Genomic DNA, 21,323 nt, shown 5'->3' with positions numbered 1-21,323 from the left:
AAAGGTTAGTGCTTTGGAGAACAAAGGGTTTGATATGGTGGTCTCTGTATAACCTTATACATAGAAAAATAAAACATTAACATTTTTCAGAATTTATGAGTTAGCCATGACCACTTGAGAAATGCTCATAAAACAGGTTTTACGCATCATAGGCTTGGAAATGTGGACCTGTTTTCTTTTTGGCACTCATGGCCATTAGGAAAACTGTACTGAGGAAGCATTGAGACACTTATGCAGACGACTTTTTCTGGAAATACTAGTTCCCTGCTTAGCATGCTGATTTTCTAGTTTCAGTAATTTCAGGCCTTGCTTACAGTGGTTTCAGATTGTATAAGAGCTATGTGTACAGGAAGGTTTTACAAGGTATTTTCAAAGCTTTCCGCAAGCTCAGAGCAGCCTTCATCTCTGGTTGAGAGATATTAAACACAGATCTTAATGGGAACACGGGCTGGCACTTTGAACAAGCGGTCAGCTGGCTTCAGCACTATTTGAAACATGATTACAGCTTGCCAGCAGCTGACTAACCAGCACTCCCATTTAGAGCTTTGTTTAACATCCTCAAACCAGAGCTGAAGGTTACTTTGCTGCCCAAAACTTGCTGAAAGCTTTGAAATGCTTTGTAAGCCTGTGAGGTTTAAGTGCTCATCAGCAGTTACTTCATGTGCAGCGCGCTCAAATTAATGTGCTGCTAATTAGATGAGTGCCAACAATCAGTTACATTTCACAAATGTAGCTCTAGCCCAAAAGTTTGTGGTGCACAGGCTAAAATCTATGGGAACAACACCTTGAACTAGCCAAACACCAGTAGAACAATAGTATTTTGTTCCAAATTGTTGTTTTCGGAACATTTGTTAAATTTTCTAATTATTACTGGGGTCAATTTGACGTTCCTTTCCACTGGATAGAACAGGATAGAAAAATTTTCTTGAACAAAATTCTAACAGTGTGTGTTGCTTGAGTTTGGGAAAATCTGTTCACTCCAAAATCGAATGTTAAAGTGGGGGTAAAGTCCCATGCATAATTTGTACCTGTAGATACTGTAAATATCTCCTAAACGTGCACAGTTTAGGAGATATTTACTGTACATGCTGCCGGATATGTCACCAGTGCATGTGCTCTGAAGGAACAGCTACCCGAGCCATTCCTTCAGAATCCTGTGCCGTAAACAGCGGCTCCCACACGCATGCGCCGGAATGACATCATTGCGGCTCCGGCCAGTCACACAGCCGTAGTCCACGAACCCGGAAGGAAGATGGGTGAAGATGAAACCTTTGTCAGTGGGGACAGCTCACTGCTGGAAGGGCTTCATTCTATGGTAAGTTTCACATAATGTGCTAGTATGCAATGTATACTAGCACATTATGGCTTTACCTTGTAGGTTTCAAAAATCACAGAGCTCTACTACCGCTTTAAAAGCTTATAAAATTTTGAAGTACTTTCGAACAACATTCTTGTGGAATGTACTAAGAATGTTCGTACAAACCTTTGTTTAGAAATCTATTCGTGCATGGTCAGCTCCAGACTTACTGACCCAGAACACACATGCAGGTTTGCCAATTTAGTGCATTTGTTTTTAAAATAGTACTTTTCTGTGTATATAGTCTATAACATTACAGTTCCCCTTTTAGGTGAACATTGAGGCCTGTGCTGTTTGGATGATAATTTCTTTATTTTTTTTAACTTTGATTTTCAGGTCTGTGGCACCCCAGAATATATTGCTCCAGAGGTGATTTTGAGGCAAGGCTATGGGAAGCCAGTTGACTGGTGGGCAATGGGAGTTATCCTGTTTGAATTTCTGGTGGGTTGTGTCCCGTTCTTTGGAGATACCCCAGAAGACCTGTTTGGACAGGTTATCAGTGGTATGTAGAAGAATAATTTAGATATTATTAACATTTGTTGTACTGGCATAGGCTTTGTATTTACCATTGCTGTAGCACTTCTTTTGAGTTATCCAGTAGTTAAAAGTGTGCTTGTTTAAAACAACTCTATTTCTTTTAATATAACTAGGCAAATCATGCAAGTTTGCAATTATAACCCTTTATCATTTTACCTTCCATGCTCTATCTGTTGAGAACTGTATTGGTATCATTCATCCTACTACATATTTAAAAAATTTAAAAAATGTGTTTGCAGATGCACAGCTCCTTGCATACAGATTTATCTTAAAGAAAGCATAACTAGCATTCATGTAGACGTACAAGCTCCATAGGCTAGTTTACATTAATACTCACAATGCTCAAGGGGCTTATTATACATAACACCAGAATGGAGATTCATCTGTACCTCTACTATGGCTTCTTTCTGTACATAATTCCATGAAAATTGATGGCATGAACTGTGCAGGAATTCTGATATAAAGGTTGATGGCATTGGATCAATCAGGTGTCAAGGACATCATTACAGTTATGTTTCATTAAGCTGGACATACACTGTAAGACTTTTTTTCAATCTGCCTACTGGTTAACAGTGCGGTTGGACAAATCTCTCCTGCAAGGCTATTGTATGAGCGCTCCCACCACTGGTTGGCAGAATACCAACAAACAGCTGCTTCACCTGATTCTATGCAGCCGCTATTCAGCCCACTATTTTCTGCTCAGCTCCTTTGATTTTTCAGTTGAAGATAGTCTATAGGGAGGCTGACAGGCAGTAAAATGTGCATAGTTTATGGCTAGCTTTACTATTACAGTGTACATATTCTTTAGGTTGCTGGGTTTACAGTCCTCTCCCTTATTTTTTTTTATTATATGTGATAGGTTATACCTTACCTCAAATCCATGACTCTCTCGCTACCTTTCAAGTGCAGATGGCTGATCCTTTGTCTATAAACCACTCACAATTCAGTTTTATGAAGCATTGAGACTGTCAAAATAAATAAATGTAGTAAAATAATGTAATGCAAATACCTGATAATTCCATTGTGGATCTAAATCAATATACAATACATGCTCATTTTAACAAGATTTATAGTTTACAAATTAATTAACTGCACATATTTTGTCTGGGGCGGACTCTTCAGCTTGAGAGTGGCTTCATAGATCCTCAGAAATCTGTCATTTTCTGCCTTGTAAACTGCATGATCTCATACTTCATTTCCCAATTACTGACAGTTGGTCCAGCTCCTCGGAGACATTGTCTGAGGCTGGGCAGGTGACATAAACACAGGGGTCACGCCTCTAAGAACCCCTAATTGTTGAGCTGAAGTCAGACAACTTATGTAACTTAGAATGAATGGAAAAATACTTTTTTGTTTTTTATTGCCAAGTGGTTACAGTATAAGGCTGAGTATTTAATTTCTTGTATAAGCCTAGTCCTGAATTCAATTCTTCCTTTTGAATCCAAAAGAAATTTAACATTAGGCGATTATTTCCATCTGGAAAGCAATTCCCCCACCCTCAATGGTCAAATATGAATGCCCTTGTTCTGTGATTGTGACTGTTTGTGTAAAGTATAGACATCTCTGGTGCTGCCATAATACTATTAAAAAAAAAAAAAAAAAGGAAATCTCTACACCTACAAATTCAACTCTAACTCATCAGAGGCTGTTGGAATCAATCTGATATATTCAGTAGTATAACCAAGATGTGCAGAAAACATAAGCTTCACACATATTTCAGTCACGTATATGAGATCACTGGGAGATGTTTGGTTGCATTTTGCTGAACGTCATACAAAATAAACCAGTAGAAGCTTAACTCCGGGTAGTATTAAAGTGGAAGTAAACTGCAGGTGGTTAAAAAAACTGCTGAGAGGGCAGAGCTCTTTCCCTGGTCTTCCTTCCAGCTTTTCGGCCTCCGGCTGCATGAGTGGCCAGTGGCACAATGACGTCACTCCCGCACATGCGCGTGGGAGCCGCCATTTATGGCACCGGCTCTGAAGGTCTGGCACTGTGGAAGTTTGGGAGATATTCACAGTAGCTACAGGTAAGCCTTACCTGTAGGTACAAGTGGTGTAACAGAGTTTACTATCACTTTGACAAGAATAATGGAATGGGCGGTATTTGAAATATTTTTTTCTTTAAGGTAAGATGAAGTGGGCAACAAGGTAATGGCTCCATTTTGGAACGCATGTACTCCTTTGGATTGAAAAAAAAAGATTGATTTTATTATTACTTGCCTTGTTGCCAACTTCACCTTACCTTGGAGGACTTGTGTGCAGATTGGAAACAGCTGGTCAGGCACAGTGAGTGAAAAGTGCTCCTAGCCCATTTTATACCTGCAATAGGGTTGTAGTGCCAGTACTTGATTTGTTTTTCTTTGACTGTAATGTAAATCATTTTTTTATATAAAAGCTGTTAAATTTTGAAATATTACTACATTTCCCAGTTATTGTTCCTGCTCTCTAAGTCAGTCAGCCAATACTTCATGCACATGTGCAGACTTCATGCTTGAGCTTCTTCATGGCCCAATTAACAAGCAGTGGGGTGGATTCTGGACTAATTTGTGTTTTGGCTGCAGTGGAGGTTTAGAACTTGGCTGTTCAGGTAAAGGCAGACAAAGCAATGTATGTATGTATGTATATGTATATGTGTATATATATATATATATATATATATATTAGTATTTTAACCTCAGAAATTTTGCAGGTTGCTTGAAGGTCAGTAATATTATCGATTTGGCTATTTAGTTGAACAATTGAGTACTGTCCATGATACTTTTTTTAATTTGCACTAACACCCATTTTTCAGAACAAGCTTTCGGGGTGTGCCACCTTCTTCAAGGTCCAAGAGCCCTGCAAAGATTATTGATAATTTACAATGTCCCATTTCAATCATATTTCAGTCTACTGGAGTCAGATCCATTAAGACAGGCATCCTTGTTGGTTAAGGGTTACCATGATTTACACATCACATCAGTGATCAGCTGGTGGGTTTTTTTTTGGGGGGGGGAGGGCAACAAACTGCCAGTCGGTCTGGCACTTACCCCATCTAGTTGGCGGGCAGCGGCTCCTGTGTCCCCTCCTCCAGCATGGCAGCTTCCGCCGTGCATCTCCTCTCTCCTCCTCCTCCTAGGTGTCAAATAGGATCGCCTGTCCTTTCAGCCAAACAGGTGATGCGTCTCACGACCTGCATCCTGATTGGCGAGAAGGATTAGTGTGAGAATAGCAAATATTCATTCGCTATTGTCACACGACTTGGTGGGCTCGGAGCGCAGTGCTCTGTGCCCTGAGCCCACCATTTTTTTTTTAAACTATTAGAGCCTCTAGCTCTAATCCATGTGCTTAAAAAAAAAACATTGGAATCCATGGTCCGGCACACTGTATGTAGATCAGGGGGCCGGACGCATGGATATGGGGGGCAACGCCCGTGCGCCCCTAATGCATGGGCCGCGACTGCATCACATCTTATTGAATAAGCCTGAAAATGTGCCTGTAGGTTTGTGGTGTTTTAATATGTTGGGATAAATAGCTTCACATACAATAATTATATTGTGTTCTGAGAAAATTTCTCTACTATTTTCCTCTGAGTTATGGCCATTTAGCTCCTAGTATTACATTTTCACAGTGTGATATAAAATAATTTAGTTCCTCTATGTGGATAATTCTGTAATTAAGTGTGTTGTCTGAGATTACAATTAGGACTGTGGCTAACACAAGCAGTTCATTATGTGTAAATGGTATAACCGAGCCAGAGCCGCTTATCTGGGATGTATATCCTCTTGGCTCACCACTGGATTACAAGCACTTGGGTACTGTTTGCTGCAAATAAAACAAATAGTCAAATAAACCCTAATGTGACGAACTGGGGCTCTCATATTAAATAATGCAAAGCAGAAAGCAAACAAAAAAAAATCACAGATTGTTAATGAGTTCACTGAGGGGTATTACAAGGTAATGTTATTTATATAACAGCTGTTCTTCTTTCATTTAAAATTCAATAACCTTTCCGGTGTGAACCTGCAGGCTGACCCCAAGTACCATTACGCAGCTTGTGGCAAAACTAAATGATAATTAAGCAAAATCCCTTATTTCCCTACCTGCTGTTTCCACAAATTTCCCCAATGCATTAACAGGCTAGGGTTGTGCCAGCATGTCTATGATCATAATAGCGTTTATTCAGCATAATAAACTACATGGCACTTGTGCTTCACAATGCAAAATGCCTAAAAACTAGGCAGAATAATATATATTTTTCATACAATCCATAAATGTTAATTTGAGTGGCAACGTTGTTTTTTTCCAAAAAATTTGTAACTTTTCATTTTAGCGTATATATTGATTTTTGTTTAAAACTTAACTTTACCGGGAATAGTTTTGTAACGCCTTTAAAATATGAAGGAAAAAATGCATATTAAATGTGATATTAGAAGATTAATTGTGTTATATCTTCTTGTCTGTTAATAGAAATCTGAACATACTAATGTATTTATCATGTGGATCCTAATGTGTCATAGCCCACTGAACTGCATGTCCCCCCCACCCCTTCCCCATTCTTTTTATGTTTTGGGGCACAATTTAACTTAAAGGAGAAGTATGGGAATGCAAAAATAGGTAGTGCATGCTACCCTCATACCTGCACTGCATTTCTTTCGTTCCCCAGTCCTTTAGTTTTTGCAGAATAGTCATTTGAAGTGTCCAGAATCCGCCTCTAACGGTTCTCTCTCAGTTCAAAAGTTTCCAGGGGGTGGATACAGCTCCACAATCCATCCTCTCCTTCACACCCTCCCTCTGGAGGACATGTGGGTATGTTTGGTGAAGAGGTGCACACCCAGGCTGCTATCTAGAACGAGCACGTTCTTCACGTGCCTCTATTTCCATGGCAGCATTTCCCCAGCTAAATCCCAGATGCAGAGACAGTGTGATGCAAGCAGTGAAATCCTCACCTTTCTCTGGCTGTTATCTGCAAGCTCTCTGTGAGGTTTCAACACTTCTCCCCTGGGCCTTGATGTTCCTTCCTGTGTCCTCCGAATTCCCCCCCCCCCCCCTCATTAATTCAAAGTTTATGTCAGCATCTCCTCCAGCTGATGGGGGAAGGGGGGAATTGTCACTGAAAACTTCTATGAACACAGGTAATCTCTACACACATCACTGTGTTATATCAGAAGAGGAGACATGGTGAGGAGCATAGTGATCTGTGCCCTGTGTCTGTTCTCCGAAATGTACACAGTGCTATGTGTATAGAGCATAGGAGAGGGAGACTGATAACTCCCCCACATCTAAAGTGACCTCCGATATGTCCCCAGTCTCCTTTATTGTACATACAAATCATCCCTCTGTCACTGATGTCATCCCCCCCACCACCATCTCTCTGTCACTGATCCCATCCTTATCCCCCCATCCTCTGTACTCCTATACAATCCCATCATCCTAGTACCATCACATGCCGTACAAAGTCATCACCAGCCGTGATATACAATCCCATCATTTCCATCCCCTATACTCCTATACAGTCCCATCATCCTAATCCCCGCACGGCATGTGATGGCACTGTACAACATGTAATGACACTGTACGGCATGTGATGGCACTGTACAACATGTAATGACACTGTACGGCATGTGATGGCACTGTACAACATGTAATGACACTGTACGGCATGTGATGGCACTGTACAACATGTAATGACACTGTACGGCATGTGATGGCACTGTACAACATGTAATGACACTGTACGGCATGTCATGGCACTGTACAACATGTGATCCTGTAATACTCTATTTACAATGAAGGGAACATTTTTACTATAGGGGTACTAGGTAATACAACAATTATGGGGGAGCAAAACTCTGTCCATGTCTGAGGAGCTCTGTGCTTCAATATGTAAATACAAGTTGATGTGAATGGAAGGTTTCATTGTCTCGTATAAAAATCCAGATAGTCAATAAAAGACTTCATTCACAAGGTTAGCTCATTTTGCTATACCAGTATTGCATGGAATGCCTGTGTGCTGTCACATCCATGTGTATTCTCCTTTACAAATATATTGTTTTCACTCTGGTAGATAGTGCTATGTATGTAAATCTCCTCTACATATTACTATCAGTGACTTCTCCTACCTTAATCACCGACTGAAGTGCTCTTATCTTTGCTCGATTTGTCTGACGATTGTAACATGTGGGAGGGGGGAGAAGGGAGGGGGAGCAGCTAGGCTCTGTGAAGTGAAGTCTCGGGAATGAGCAGAGAGCCGACATTAATCAAGCAAAATGACAGGAAAGTGGGTGGATCCAGACTCCAGAGCCAGACCATTGTCCGTATTACACTGTATGAAAGTCTGTAGACCATCCCATAGGTATTTAGCTCGATTTTAACAGAATGGGGGCACTTCTGAGAGGACTGGATGGATTTATAAATATCAGCAGCTCACATAGAATAGATGTAAGAAAAAAAAGAGGAAACCCATACTTTTCTTTTAAGGGCTCTAATAAAACATTAAGAATAAGCCCACACTGCCTTTAACACATACCATATGGAGACAGCTGAGACATAAAATAAACAAAGGAATTACTAAATACTAGAGTATATATGTTTTGTTTTTGTTGAGGTTTACCAGTAATGGATGCCAGAAAGTAAGACCTTAAACTAAATTGTAAGAGGATATTATTTATACAGTATATACTATATGGCTATTCAAGGACACCTGACCACACACATGACCTTGTTAGACAATCTATTCTAAAACCATGCGCATTCTCAATCTCCTGAGAAGGCCATCCATAATATTTTGGAGTGTTTGTTTGGGAATTTGTGCATGTTCAGCCAAAACAAACATGTGTGAGGTTGGGTACTGATGTTGGACAAGAAGACCTGGCTTGCAATCTGGGTTCTAATTAATGCCAAATTCCTCCACACCAAACGTGTTAAACAACATCTATGAATATGAATATGGCTTTGTGCACAGTCATGCTGGAACAGAAGAGAACCTTCTCCAGACTGAAGCCACAAGGTTGGAAGCACTCGGTTTTCTAAAATGTCTTTGTATGTTGTATTCACTCATTCTGCATTCACAGTAACATCACGAAAAACACCTGAACTGGAGGTGTTTCCCTATACTTTTGGGCATAGAATTAAGTGTGAAGGTCAGGTGTCCAAACACTTGGCTGTACAGTGTATCTGTATGTAAAACTAAAATTGCTGCTTCATAATTATCTAATTATATAAATGCAGATTCATAGTTTTACAATGTACTTTAGAAAATGTAAACAATATGCTTAATATTCGGTACAAGGCCACGTTCTTGTACCCTAACTGGTTTTCCATAAAACCTAGCTTGGAAATTGGGAGCGTTACTCCTGCACAATATAACTTGTAACTGTAATTTTGCTCTTGTGAAATTATTGTGAAATTTGGGAGGTTTTTATTCAGGATTTCAATACAATCTAGTCCAGGGGTCTTCAAACTGTGGCCCTTTAATTCCTTTTTATCCAGCCTGTGGGGCACTATGCCTTCCACTGACACTCGAGAGTGGGAGCTAGTTTTTCCACTGACATCAAATACGGGGCACTATTCCTCCAACACCAGTGTTGTCATTTTTTTACTCACACCGATGCCAGAGTATTTTCTACTCCCACTGGCCAGAGCCCCCCTAATATATGTCAAGAGCAGTAAACTGGCTCTTTGTTTCAAATGTTTGGAGACCTCTGATCTAGTCTATTGAAATCTCCCAAACTTTGATTTCCAGCCAAGCTTTGAGAAATATGAATGTATATGGTAACTCTTGAAATGTCTCTCCACCGCTATTTTTTATGGGGCCTAAGACCAGTTCAGTGCTCAGTTATTTCCATCCCATTTGGAATGCTTTAGTACATCCCAGATCCTCCAATTCTTGATCTTCATAATACAACATAACCCCAAGGTATCAAAAAACTTTTTTGAAAGATATTGTGCAACAATTCCATTGTTGAGGAGAGTAATCTTACAGTTACATTTATGCCACAATGTTAAATATGGGAAGCAAATCTTAATATCCAAGTGCCTGTTGTCTTTGTCTAGATGACACCATTACCATATTAAGGTGAGCAAGGGTAGCTATAAGGAAACACTACTGGAAACATCCCAGAGAATTATTTTTAGATCTTCCACGTTACCAACTGAATCCACCTGTTCCCTTAATGCAGACGCAGAAGGAAGTATATATGGAGCATATATAGTGACACTGCCTGGTTGTAGCTCAGACTTATTCACAAATTCTACATCTTTTCAAATCTGTCTTTTCTAAACCCAACAATGTCACTACTGCAACCTCCTAATTCTATGACAAGACAGACACCATGGACAGATTTGAAAATGCCTGCCAACTATTAATTGTATACAGTGGAACTCTGGGCCCTAGATATTCACTTAGATGGCAAAGGCTTGGCCCCTCAATTGACGCCACTAACTACACTTTGACTTGACATAAGTAGCTTAAGCTGTGAGGTTGTAAAATTCCAAGCATTTGCATACTTTTGCTAATCGGTGTTTAGCATGTATTTTGCATATATGGTGGTGATGCCACATCAATAAAAGATAACATTTAGAGAGCATTTTGTGAAACATTTACAGCGAACCATGTAGGGTGTTTTGCATGAAAATAACATTTGCAACCACCTCATTGTAGTGTAAGTATTTTGAAGCTTGTGTGTTTCATGAAATTATGTGTTACCTTAGGTTACACTGAAGAACCATTTTGTCTACAAATGTCTAAATAACAATCACACATCTGTGTAAACTTGACTTTGCTTATGTCTTAAAAAGTGTGAACTTAATATTCTGTGAATGCTTTTGCTTTAAGTTACACATTTAATTTAGTCACGTAAAATCACTTGAGTGTTTCATTCCTGGACTACTGTCTTGCTGTGAGTTCATATGGAATTGCACCATATTTGTTTTGAATTTAGCAAGGAACGGGTTTCAACATTAATGCATACCTACCTACACATAAGGAAAATATGTATGTACACACATGTATGTTTATATTGTAATGTAGGCTACTTTGTGTTTTTTCTTGTGTATACATATTTGCATACTAGACCTTGCATATAGCAGAACCAACTCAGATATTATGTGGTTACTGAAGTTTTACTTTGAGGCGATAACAGCTTGGGGAATCAACCTGTTTTAATTAAGGCAAGCAGCAAAGCGCTGTCCTGGCTTGAAATGCCTTACAGCACAGTTGCATATTCATATTGAATGCTGTAAATCCAATTTAACCTCGTTTAGATATGTCAGCCAAGTTGGCTTAGACAGTGTTTAGTTCTTTTGCCCTTTTCAAACTGTGGCCCGCCCTGCTCCCCTACGGCACAATTATGTAAATTGACCTGTGCAATATAGGTAATTTTAAAGATTTAGCTAATTTTTTTCAGCCTGCATCACATTTTATATGATCGTTCTAACAAATATACATATCTACAGCTAAACGGCAGAAATCCATATTCCCCTAAAAGCTTTCTCATGATAAATATAAAACTAGTATAATCAGTATTATGAATGGATAGGGGGGTTCTGTTGATACATTTTACAGTGGCTGTTTGGCAATTAACATTCAGTCACCATTGGAGATTTGATAGTGAAATATTAACTTTTAGTTTATGGGCATGAACTCTTTCATTAGTCTTTCAAAATGTAAATGGTAACAAAGCTGAGTAAGGCCCCTTTCACAGGTGCGGACAGTATGTCCGTATTTCATCCATCCCTTTTCGGATGAAATACGGACATACATGCATCCCTATGGGATAGCGGGTGTCCTTGATGATCCGCCCCATGAACATCCGCTTGCTCAGCGGGGATCGCTCCGTTGATCCCTGCTGAGCCGGCGGATGACAGAGCCTGCACCCTGTCAGATCTCCACTCTCCCCTATGGGGGGGATCAGATGAAAACGAACCGTCTGTCTGTGTTCATCCGATCCGCTCTGCAGAGGGATAGAAAAATAGGATTTCCCTCCGTCTGCAGAATCGGACCAAAGCGGGGACGGATGATATCGCGTATCAGCGGACACCCGCTATCCCATAGGGATGCATGTATGTCCGTATTTCATCCATCCGTTTTCCTTACATACTAGTAGTTTTGCAATCATCAGGATTGTCTGGCTTTTCCAGACAATCCTGAGACACTGACCCAGAATAAGTATGCATATTTTTATTTAAAAATGTCGAACAAACCCATCTTATGTCAGAATTCCTTTCTAACTGAAAACCAGTGAAATCCCATGTGAGGTCACCAGCAGATAAAAGTCCTGTTTTAGCTTTGTGTTCTCTAACTTTTTTTTTTGTTCCTGTGACAGATGAAATAAATTGGCCTGAAAAGGATGAAGCTCCACCTTCTGATGCTCAGGACCTCATTACATTACTACTCAGGCAAAATCCTCTGGATAGATTGGGGACAGGTAACCCGCATTGCTCTTATATTATTCAAGCTTTGTAGCATTTGTCTTTAAATTCGGCCATTGGCACATTTCAACAATCAGAAGAAAAAGATGTGCTTTAACATAGTCGTATAGCTTTTCATTTAGCAGCTCTAAAGCATATTTCCACTTTTGCAGTCAAATTTGAGTAAACCCCACTATTTGTTATGCCATTCACACAGCATGCCTAAAAAAAATTAAATAAAATATTTCTTACATTTTAGAGGTTTCCCAGGAGAAGGTGTGGTGGCTGGCTGCAAGGTTTTTAAACGATGTCAGTCTGTCTTAAGTCTGTGATTTTGTATACAATGCAAGAAGCCCAGCCTCTAAACCTTTAACCCTTTGTTCAGGCAGACAGTGTTCAAATCTAGTTATTTGATAATTGATAATGAAGGTCTCCTTGCACAGAACATACAGGGTTATTTATGGGAAACACAGCTGCTTAGGCCCCTCATAAACAAAAAGAACTAGTAGGATTTTTGCTTGTTGGATGGTCCAGAATATAGCACCTAAAAAAAATTAAACGTAATCTGCATTTTTTTTTTATATTTTCATGCTATGCGAATGGGGACATGTAACAATACAAAGTGGGTGTTATCCTAAATTAGCACAAAATTAGAAGCACAGTTTAAAGTAAATAAAATCAATAAATTGCAGCGCTGTGTGAATCTATATAACTTACTAACTTTATATATAAATTCATGTATAAGTGTCAGCAATGAATATGCAATACATCATGCTACACATGTATTCCTACAAAAGTGCCAGAAAATGTATATACATTAAATACGAAAAATAAAATACATTTATTAGGTAAGTTCAAAGTGAAAGTGATCACAATGTTTACCAATAAATGAGTGCTTGAAAAAAATACAATACACCATGCTACACATGTATTCCTACAAAAGTGCAAAAAAATGTATGTATATTAAATAAGAAAATAAAATACGTTTATGTTAAGCAAGTTCACAATGAAAGTGATCAAAAAGTTAACCAATAAATGCTGAGTGCATGGAAAAAATATTGAACCCTATTGCACAAAACAAATATGCAATGGGAAAAAAGATTCTCCTGTATCAAGCAGGTTCACGTTGAATAATATTTTGATAATCCAATATCGTGACTTTATCGGTGCTCCATACAATGGTGCATATTTGTTTTGTGCAATAGGGTTTAATATTTTTTCCATGCACTCAGCATTTATTGGTTAACTTTTTGATCACTTTCACTGTGAACTTGCTTAACATAAATATATTTTATTTTTCTTATTTAATATACATACATTTTTTTTGCACTTTTGTAGGAATAAATGTGTGGCATGGTGTATTGTATTTTTTCATGCACTCAGCATTTATTGGTCAACATTTTGATCACTTTCTCTGTAAACTTGCTTAACATAAATATATTTTATTTTTCTTATTTAATATATATACATTTTCTTGCACTTTTGTAGGAATACATGTGTAGCATGGTGTATTGCATATTCATTGCTGACACTTATATATGAATTATAAGTTAGTAAGCTATACAAATTCACAAAGCACTGCAATTTATTGATTTTATTTATACTCTCGCACAAAGCATATATGGGATTGTGTTCATTGCTAGCAGCTGTATGTTCTTTTTATCCATTGTTTCACATCTTTTAAGTTAGGGTGGGAATTTACTTGGTAGCTCGCAAAACCTATTGTTTGTATAGTTTAAAGTAAGCAACTCTGAGTATTTTTTTTAAATTTTATTTAGGATGCATTGCAGAATTATGTATGTCGTATGGTAATAATTAGCAGTTACAAATTTTTAAAGGCAGCCAAAGCCCTCCCCCCACACACACTTCCCCTGCTCTCTACTTAATTAAAGGAAGTCTGTCATAAGCGAAAGATGGAGGCTGCCAATGCTGACCACCCATTTTGAAAATGCAAGTTGCTAAGCTGCTATGCTAATCCTCTGGCCTAAATGTAATAAAGTCACTGACTCAGAGGAAGTGGGCAGTTAAAGACTTCAAATGTTACGCTAACATTCCTCATTTGAATACTTGTTCCAGATCAGTTACTCAAAGTTTCCAAGGTTCAGCATGAACGCCTCAAATTATTGAGGTCTCCCATATCAGCCTATTAGCCAGGCAGCTAGCATTTTAAGGAGGAGGTCAGTAATAGCAGTTGCCATGTCTCTTTTATGATAGGTTTATTTAAAAAAATAAAGTTGTGTTGTCTTCTTTCTTCCTCAATTCCCCTCTTTTGCAATGTCCTTAGTCCTCTTTCTTCATCTACATTGAAGTTCTGGGAAGAAAGTTCCCAGGATGTGTTTTTCTTGGCTTTCAACCATGGACTGAAGTGTATTTACAAAGGAGTAAACACCTGGCAAGGGTGTCATAATGAAGAGCAAGTTAGAGGGAGTAGTCTTTACTTAAAATTAGAGTTTTTGTTACACTAAAGAGGTTCAAAGAACCCATTTATTAGTTTGTGGGTAAGTGGTGTAGTCAGGTAAGTTATATATCAATGCTTACATTCCCAACTTGTTGCTGTAGACCAGGAGTGTCCAACCTGCAGCCCAACACGGTTATGACTGCGGTCCAACACAAAATCGTAAACTTAAAAATGTTGATTTTTTTCTTTGATAAAAATGTGTTTACGCTTAGTGAACACATGTGGCCAAAGAAAAAAAATGACATTGTCTCTTTATATTACTTTTTTATTAGTTTTATCTTCCCAAAGAAAAATATCCCACTCACAATCACACCTTATTCATGCCATCAGTTTATGGCAGCACCTATATTTGTGAGCAACTATTTTCAAGGATGGAGGGCAAAATTAGAACTAAAATATCTGATGAGCACCTTGAGAATTTATTGAGAATTGCTACTACATCCATCGGACTAGATATTGATGCATTCCTTTATAAAAACAGTGTCAAATATTGCACTAGGTTTATGTTGCCCTATTTTGCTTTTATAATAAAAAAATGTTACAAAAAACATGAAGTCTAATTTTCTCAGATAGGTACATTATCTATATCAATGATCGTTAACTTGTGATCTGCCCGACTTTTTCTGCTCATCAGCTATCCTTATTGTTAGTGTATTTGAAGTGTGGCCCAGGAAGGTCAAAAGGTTGGATGCATTTGCTTTACACAAATATACCTGATGCCCATCATGGACATATGTACATATGCTTTAATTCATGGTTATCATTATAGCTAACGTTGCTATCCTTTGTATTGTTTTATGTAATTTAGCTAGAGTAGGCTTAAATACGCTAGATAGCATTATTTCTCGTCAGGAAGATTTTTGTGGGGAAATATTTTCCAAGTTATAAACAATTGATCTCAAATGCTTTCACTTCTATTGAGCTCCTTGGACCTTTACATATTGATCTTGGAAGGTGTTTATAGGAATGTGATGTAAGGCTTGCTTTCCGTCTAAAAAAAAGTTCTGTCACTCTGCCTGCTCTATGCAGTAAATGAAGAGAGCGTACACAAATATAAATAATGTTCAATGAAGGCAGTAGTTGTAGGCCATTACTGCACACCATTGACAGGATTTGTCTGTTCACACTTTCCAAACACCTAACTTTGCTGCAGAACTCTTATTGGCTAACCAAAATAGCTCTTTGCTAGCTTGTTCTGGACTCCTCCACAATACTGCCATTGCAGAAGATTACTTTTCCACTTGGTATTGACATATGCTGTTATACCTTTTTGGAATTTGATGCAACCATGGCTACACCTAAGTGCAGATTTTGCCATTGGAGTGCCCTCCCTTTCTGATCACATGTTCAGTATGCAGTGTCTAAGGAGCTGTCACAAAGCATGGAGTGTTCTGAAGAGTTCTTTGCCCTACTTACCATATCCACATTCATCATAGAAAAAATGTCTGATCGTCCAATTACCATATGGTAAAGTTGGTACACTAAAAAAATATCAAAGTGCATGATGAACACCAACTACCACCAGAAGGTCAAGGTGAAGACTCACCAGATAGTAGGACCTCACATATATAAAGGTCAATATGCATTTGTGTTCATAAAGAAAAAGCAGGACTCCTACTCTTTAGTTCTTACGACGTGCGCCCAGATGCACCAACTGGGTGCACGTCTTAAGAACAGAAGAGTAGAGCTGTGCAGTGGAAAGCTTGGAGTCACTAGGGATACTTAGAGCCTGGATCTTGGAACCATTATAGAGGAGATCGGGAGAGGGATATTCCAAGGAAGGATTACCAGTCCCATATTAAAGCCTGATCCTAAAGTGAGAGTTCTGGGAGCACTTAGGTGATTGGTAAAAGCACAACAGTTTTTGGATTTCAACAGAGAAGAACTAAACGTTATATTGGAATAAATCACTTGGACACTGACCAGTTTATTGAACCATTCACATGCTTTGGTTTATTATTTATGCATAGAATATGTTGATTTATATTATTTATCACTTTTAACCACTGAATATATGGTATGAAGGTTGTGTGTTAATTTCACACTGAAGCAACAGAGGAATTGCATGCCACCACTTACATCCTTAAAAAACCTTCTGTGTGGTGCCCCCCCATTACTCACCCGAGCCCCTTCTCAAACCAGCAATACGCACGGGACACAACAGTTCCCCCATAGCCAGCGGCTTGCTATTGGGGGCAGTGGTCGAGGGGGAGGAGCCAGGAGCACGTCGTCAGGGGACACTAGAAGAGGAGTATCAGGACTACTCTGTGCAAAACCACTGTACAGAGCAGGTACGTATAACATGTTGTTTAAAAAAAAAAAAAAAAAACACAAAGCTTTAATATCACTTTAAATAAAATAAGGTGCTCATAAAGACAGATGCTAAGCATCTGCTGAGTGCTGGGAAGCCACTTGCTAGGTTTGAAAGTGAATATTGCAACAGAAAATGCTTTTTTTTTTATTTTATTTTATCTTTTAAGGGGCGATAATTATTATTTTTATTCCTTGCTGGTGTTCTGTAATTTTCATTTCCTTTCACTTCTACTGCTTGTATGGGATCATCCCTTACTCTATCCAAATAAAAACAAAAAAACAAACAAACAAACAAAAAAAAACACCTTGCAAATTGTAAGTTGAAGCTCCAAAACGCTCAACTTCCAAAAATCCCATGGTTTATCCTTGTGCCTGTTCACACCTGAGCGTAGTGTTGCATGAAGCTTGTAGCTTCTTTTGAGAGCTGCAAGCTTCAAGCACTTTTGGCCCCAATAGACTTCAATGGGAGTGCCTTAGTAACTACTTTTCCATTGGCTAAAATTTTAAAAAAAGCTCAAACCTCAGATGCCCGCAAAAACACACATACAAACGCTCAAGAGAAAAAAAAAAAACAGTCTGGAAAAACGTCAGGAAAGATACTCAGCCCAAGTACGAAGGCAGCCTAAGCATTGTTAAAGCCAACAAATAATTTTGCTTTAGTTGCTATGGTTTAATTAAACAAAGTTCATCTTTGCTTTTTTTTTTGCTGTAAAGATTTTGCTTGAAAAAAGAATAACTGTTTTAAACGAAAGCTTGGCAATATCACACCATGATGCTTGTATTAATAAAGGGAAATTGGCTATTGTGGGTGCTAGTGTAGCATAGGAACATGTGCTACCAATAATCTGTTCAAATAGATTAGATGTACAAATGCAACGTTATCAAAAAAAGATGTGAAGTTTCCACTGCACAGATCTCAGGCCCCCCCCCCATCTCTTTGGGCTGTGACAACTTGCAAGATTTTAATCACTGGTTAACATGAGTTTTAACCTGCAGGCAGTGACCTTGATTGATCTATTTTTTTGCAAAAAAGCACCTGTTAACAAATGTCTTGTTAATCAACAACTACCGTGTAGCCACAATCTTACTGTTTATACAGTATTGGCTTTCTAAAGTTCCTGACGGTGATCTCCCAAAAGGGTCTATTCACACTTCAATGCGTGCTTTGAGAACCCACAAATACATGCTGTGCTGTGTTTTACTCTACCTTGTGCTGTAAATCTTTTTTTCTTTAACTTCACAAATCTTATTTGTAAAGGAAACTTTTTAATGGACTTGTTGTACTCCTGCATTTATTCACATTGCAGTGCGCTTGCATGCTTTTTTATGCAATATGTCACTTTGTGCAGTGTGTTCTACTTTTTCCAGCATCTGCGCAATGTGCTGGTGTGAACTGCTCCTAATTATTTCACTTTGCTTTTACATTCTAAGAGCCCTGATATGCGTTGATCAGAGCTAAGGATGAGCTCCGGCGTGTTCGCACATCCCACGTGCAGAGCCCGCCAGGAAGTGGGCACGGCGCTGCGCTATTCACAGGCAGTGAGACATTGCCCGATCTCTGCAGCCACACATCGGGAAAATGTCTCGCTGCCTGTGATTAGCGCAGCGCCTTGCCCACTTCCTGGCGGGCTCTGCACGTGGGATGTGCCAGAGCCCATCCTTAATCAGAGCATGTCATTGCATATGGTGGGACTCGACCATATGCCCCGGGCACACCCTAATCACCCCATGCTCACACAGATTCCCCCTGCTGATATTGCACCCAAAAAATTGTAAAAAATAATAAAAAAATAAATAAAATTTTAATAAATACAAAAAGAAAATAATAAAAATAAATAACTACTGACACTGTCCTCTGCCCTACTGACACATCCACTTCTCTACTGACACCGTCCTTTACCCAAAAAAAAAATATATATATATAATGCATGTGTGAGATTTGAGGTGCACACGCTAATGTAATAGGCTGTGCACACCTATGGACTTGACCTTCATTTACTTCAATAACTTTGTCATTGTGGCAGGCCAGAATACAGTAAGGACAGAGGTGTTTTGTCTGTCATTTTATGGAAACTGACCAAGATCGTACCAAAAAAAATATGCTGCTGCTATTTGGATATAAAAGCACTCTCTTTTTGAAGATTTTATATCTCCTGAACAGGACTGTAGAATACAAAGAATCCGCTGCACCCATTGTCTCTACTCCCACTAGTCTCTTCTATGCTCCACAAATTTTTAGAAATGCTGTTATAACAACTTCAGGTGCTCACTGTCAAAACAGATTAAAATTACATTTCTGTCATAGAAACTGCACAGGACACATCTGAAACAGGAACTTTCTTTATTGCAGAGTTGCCAATAACAGTTTGGCATGAATACACAGTTTGTCTAGTAGTCTGGCATCCTCTTTCAGTTACTTATTTTTATGAAAGAAATGTAGTCCATATTAGTCCATATTTGACTGAGACAGGAGTCCAGTGCCAGAAAATGGAAATCTCCAAATAAGTAGGGAGCTGTTTGGATTTTTTGACAAATGTACGCAGGAATGTAATGTGTCCATCTGAAGTATGTGCTAACCATTGCCTGTTTTATATTGGTAATGGTTAAGCCCCACCTTTCCATAAGAACGGTCCCCATCAGAGTCCCCCCTTATATCGGGGTCCCCATCAGAGATCCCCCTTATATCGGGGTCCCCATCAGAGATTCCCCCTTATATCGGGGTCCCCATCAGAGATCCCCCTTATATCGGGGTCCCCATCAGAGATCCCCCTTATATCGGGGTCCCCATCAGAGATCCCCCTTATATCGGGGTCCCCATCAGAGATCCCCCTTATATCGGGGTCCCCATCAGAGATCCCCCTTATATCGGGGTCCCCATCAGAGATCCCCCTTATATCGGGGTCCCCATCAGAGTTTCCCCTTATATCAGAATGGAGAAATCAGCACACCAAGGATTCCTCAGATGGGTCCAAAGCTTTATTTACATGGTCACACAGTACACATCCAGCAACATTTTGGAGCCACACAGGGCCCCCTCATCAGACAAGTAATGATGTGGCCCTGCGTGGCTCCGAAACATTGCCAGATGTGTACCGTGTGACCATGTAAATAGAGCTTTGGACCCTTCTGAGGAATCCTTGGTGTGCTGATGACATTTCTCCATTTAGATTGTTTGTGGTTTCTGTGGCCTGTGGTCATTACAGCACCCAACATTATTACAGCCGTTTCCATGAATGTGTGCATAGGGAATATTGCGATTATTCTTCTGTACCTCAGGGTCCCCCCTTACAATGAAAGTCTCTGTCAGAGTCCCTCTTACATCAGGTTGAACCAGAGACCATAGGCAGCGTCTGCTGATCTCAGTCTGTGCACATTGATTATATGCCACTGACCCTAGCCATGGCCCAGATAAAATCTTGTAGTGGTCGTAGTATGGAGGCCCCTAGTTTTGGCCCAAGATGGTCTGAGCAGTGATTATTAGATCCAGAGATGAGTGTCTACAATAGGAATCATTTATTCCTATGAATGGAAAGTATAGTGAGTGATCAGCTCTTTGATCCTTCCCCTGTTTGAAAGGCTGTGTATTCTGCAACCCAGGATGATGAACAGTTTAATCAAAAGTGAAAAAAGCAAGTTGTGTTAGTGTAAATATTATGATTACTTAATAACCAGGTAACCTTCACGCTCCACTCAGCCAACTATCTAATGATAAAAGGTAGCTAGGCACAGTTTGATGACAACAGTCAAGGCTTTTTTAATAAGGCAGTACAAGGTGTCCTATCCAACAGCAATTCATCAGAATTACACTTTCAGTAATCTGACATCGGTACTGTCTGTTACTCAATTTGCATTTTACAAATTGCCTTCAACATACCACTGATAGCATTCATAGATTAAATATCAAAAGTTAATAAAAGGATCATTACATTTAGATTTCTCGTACATTATGAATAACTTAATTATGAATAACATAATTTATCAATGCTAAAAGAGTACAAACTATTACTACAGCTACGATATTATCTAATGACACCTAAATCTGACCACCTTTCCTGATCTCTTCTTTTTTTGGCCTTAGTCAATACAAGGAATATATCTTCTATTCAGCTCCAAAGGGAGTGTCATATTTTTGTACATAATTTTTGTTTGTTTTGGTCAGGACTAAAAAATAGTTTTTAAAATTTCCTTTGTTAAACCATGTTAACATTAAATATTTCATGTTTATATTTTGTAGCTTTAGCCAGCAGGTAGAGCTCTCTGCTGCTTTTCTTTT

General features: G+C 39.0%; 1 protein-coding gene across 9 annotated transcripts in view; it reads left to right on the top strand.

Moving 5' to 3' along the window:
* MAST4 (microtubule associated serine/threonine kinase family member 4) overlaps positions 1–21,323 on the top strand; it is an 865,092-nt gene that overhangs the window by 805,675 nt on the left and 38,094 nt on the right. For all 9 annotated transcript variants that reach the window (XM_073623363.1, XM_073623355.1, XM_073623371.1 and 6 more), the window contains 2 exons: positions 1,694–1,859; positions 12,195–12,296. In XM_073623363.1, the coding sequence (XP_073479464.1) occupies positions 1,694–1,859; positions 12,195–12,296 (268 nt within the window). The remainder of the gene's footprint in view (positions 1–1,693; positions 1,860–12,194; positions 12,297–21,323) is intronic.

Source organism: Aquarana catesbeiana, linkage group LG01 (genome assembly GCF_042186555.1).
Source record: "Aquarana catesbeiana isolate 2022-GZ linkage group LG01, ASM4218655v1, whole genome shotgun sequence".
Classification (NCBI taxonomy): domain Eukaryota; kingdom Metazoa; phylum Chordata; class Amphibia; order Anura; family Ranidae; genus Aquarana; species Aquarana catesbeiana.
The sequence above is the reverse complement of the archived record's forward strand: the minus strand, read 5'-3'. Positions and strand labels throughout refer to the sequence as shown.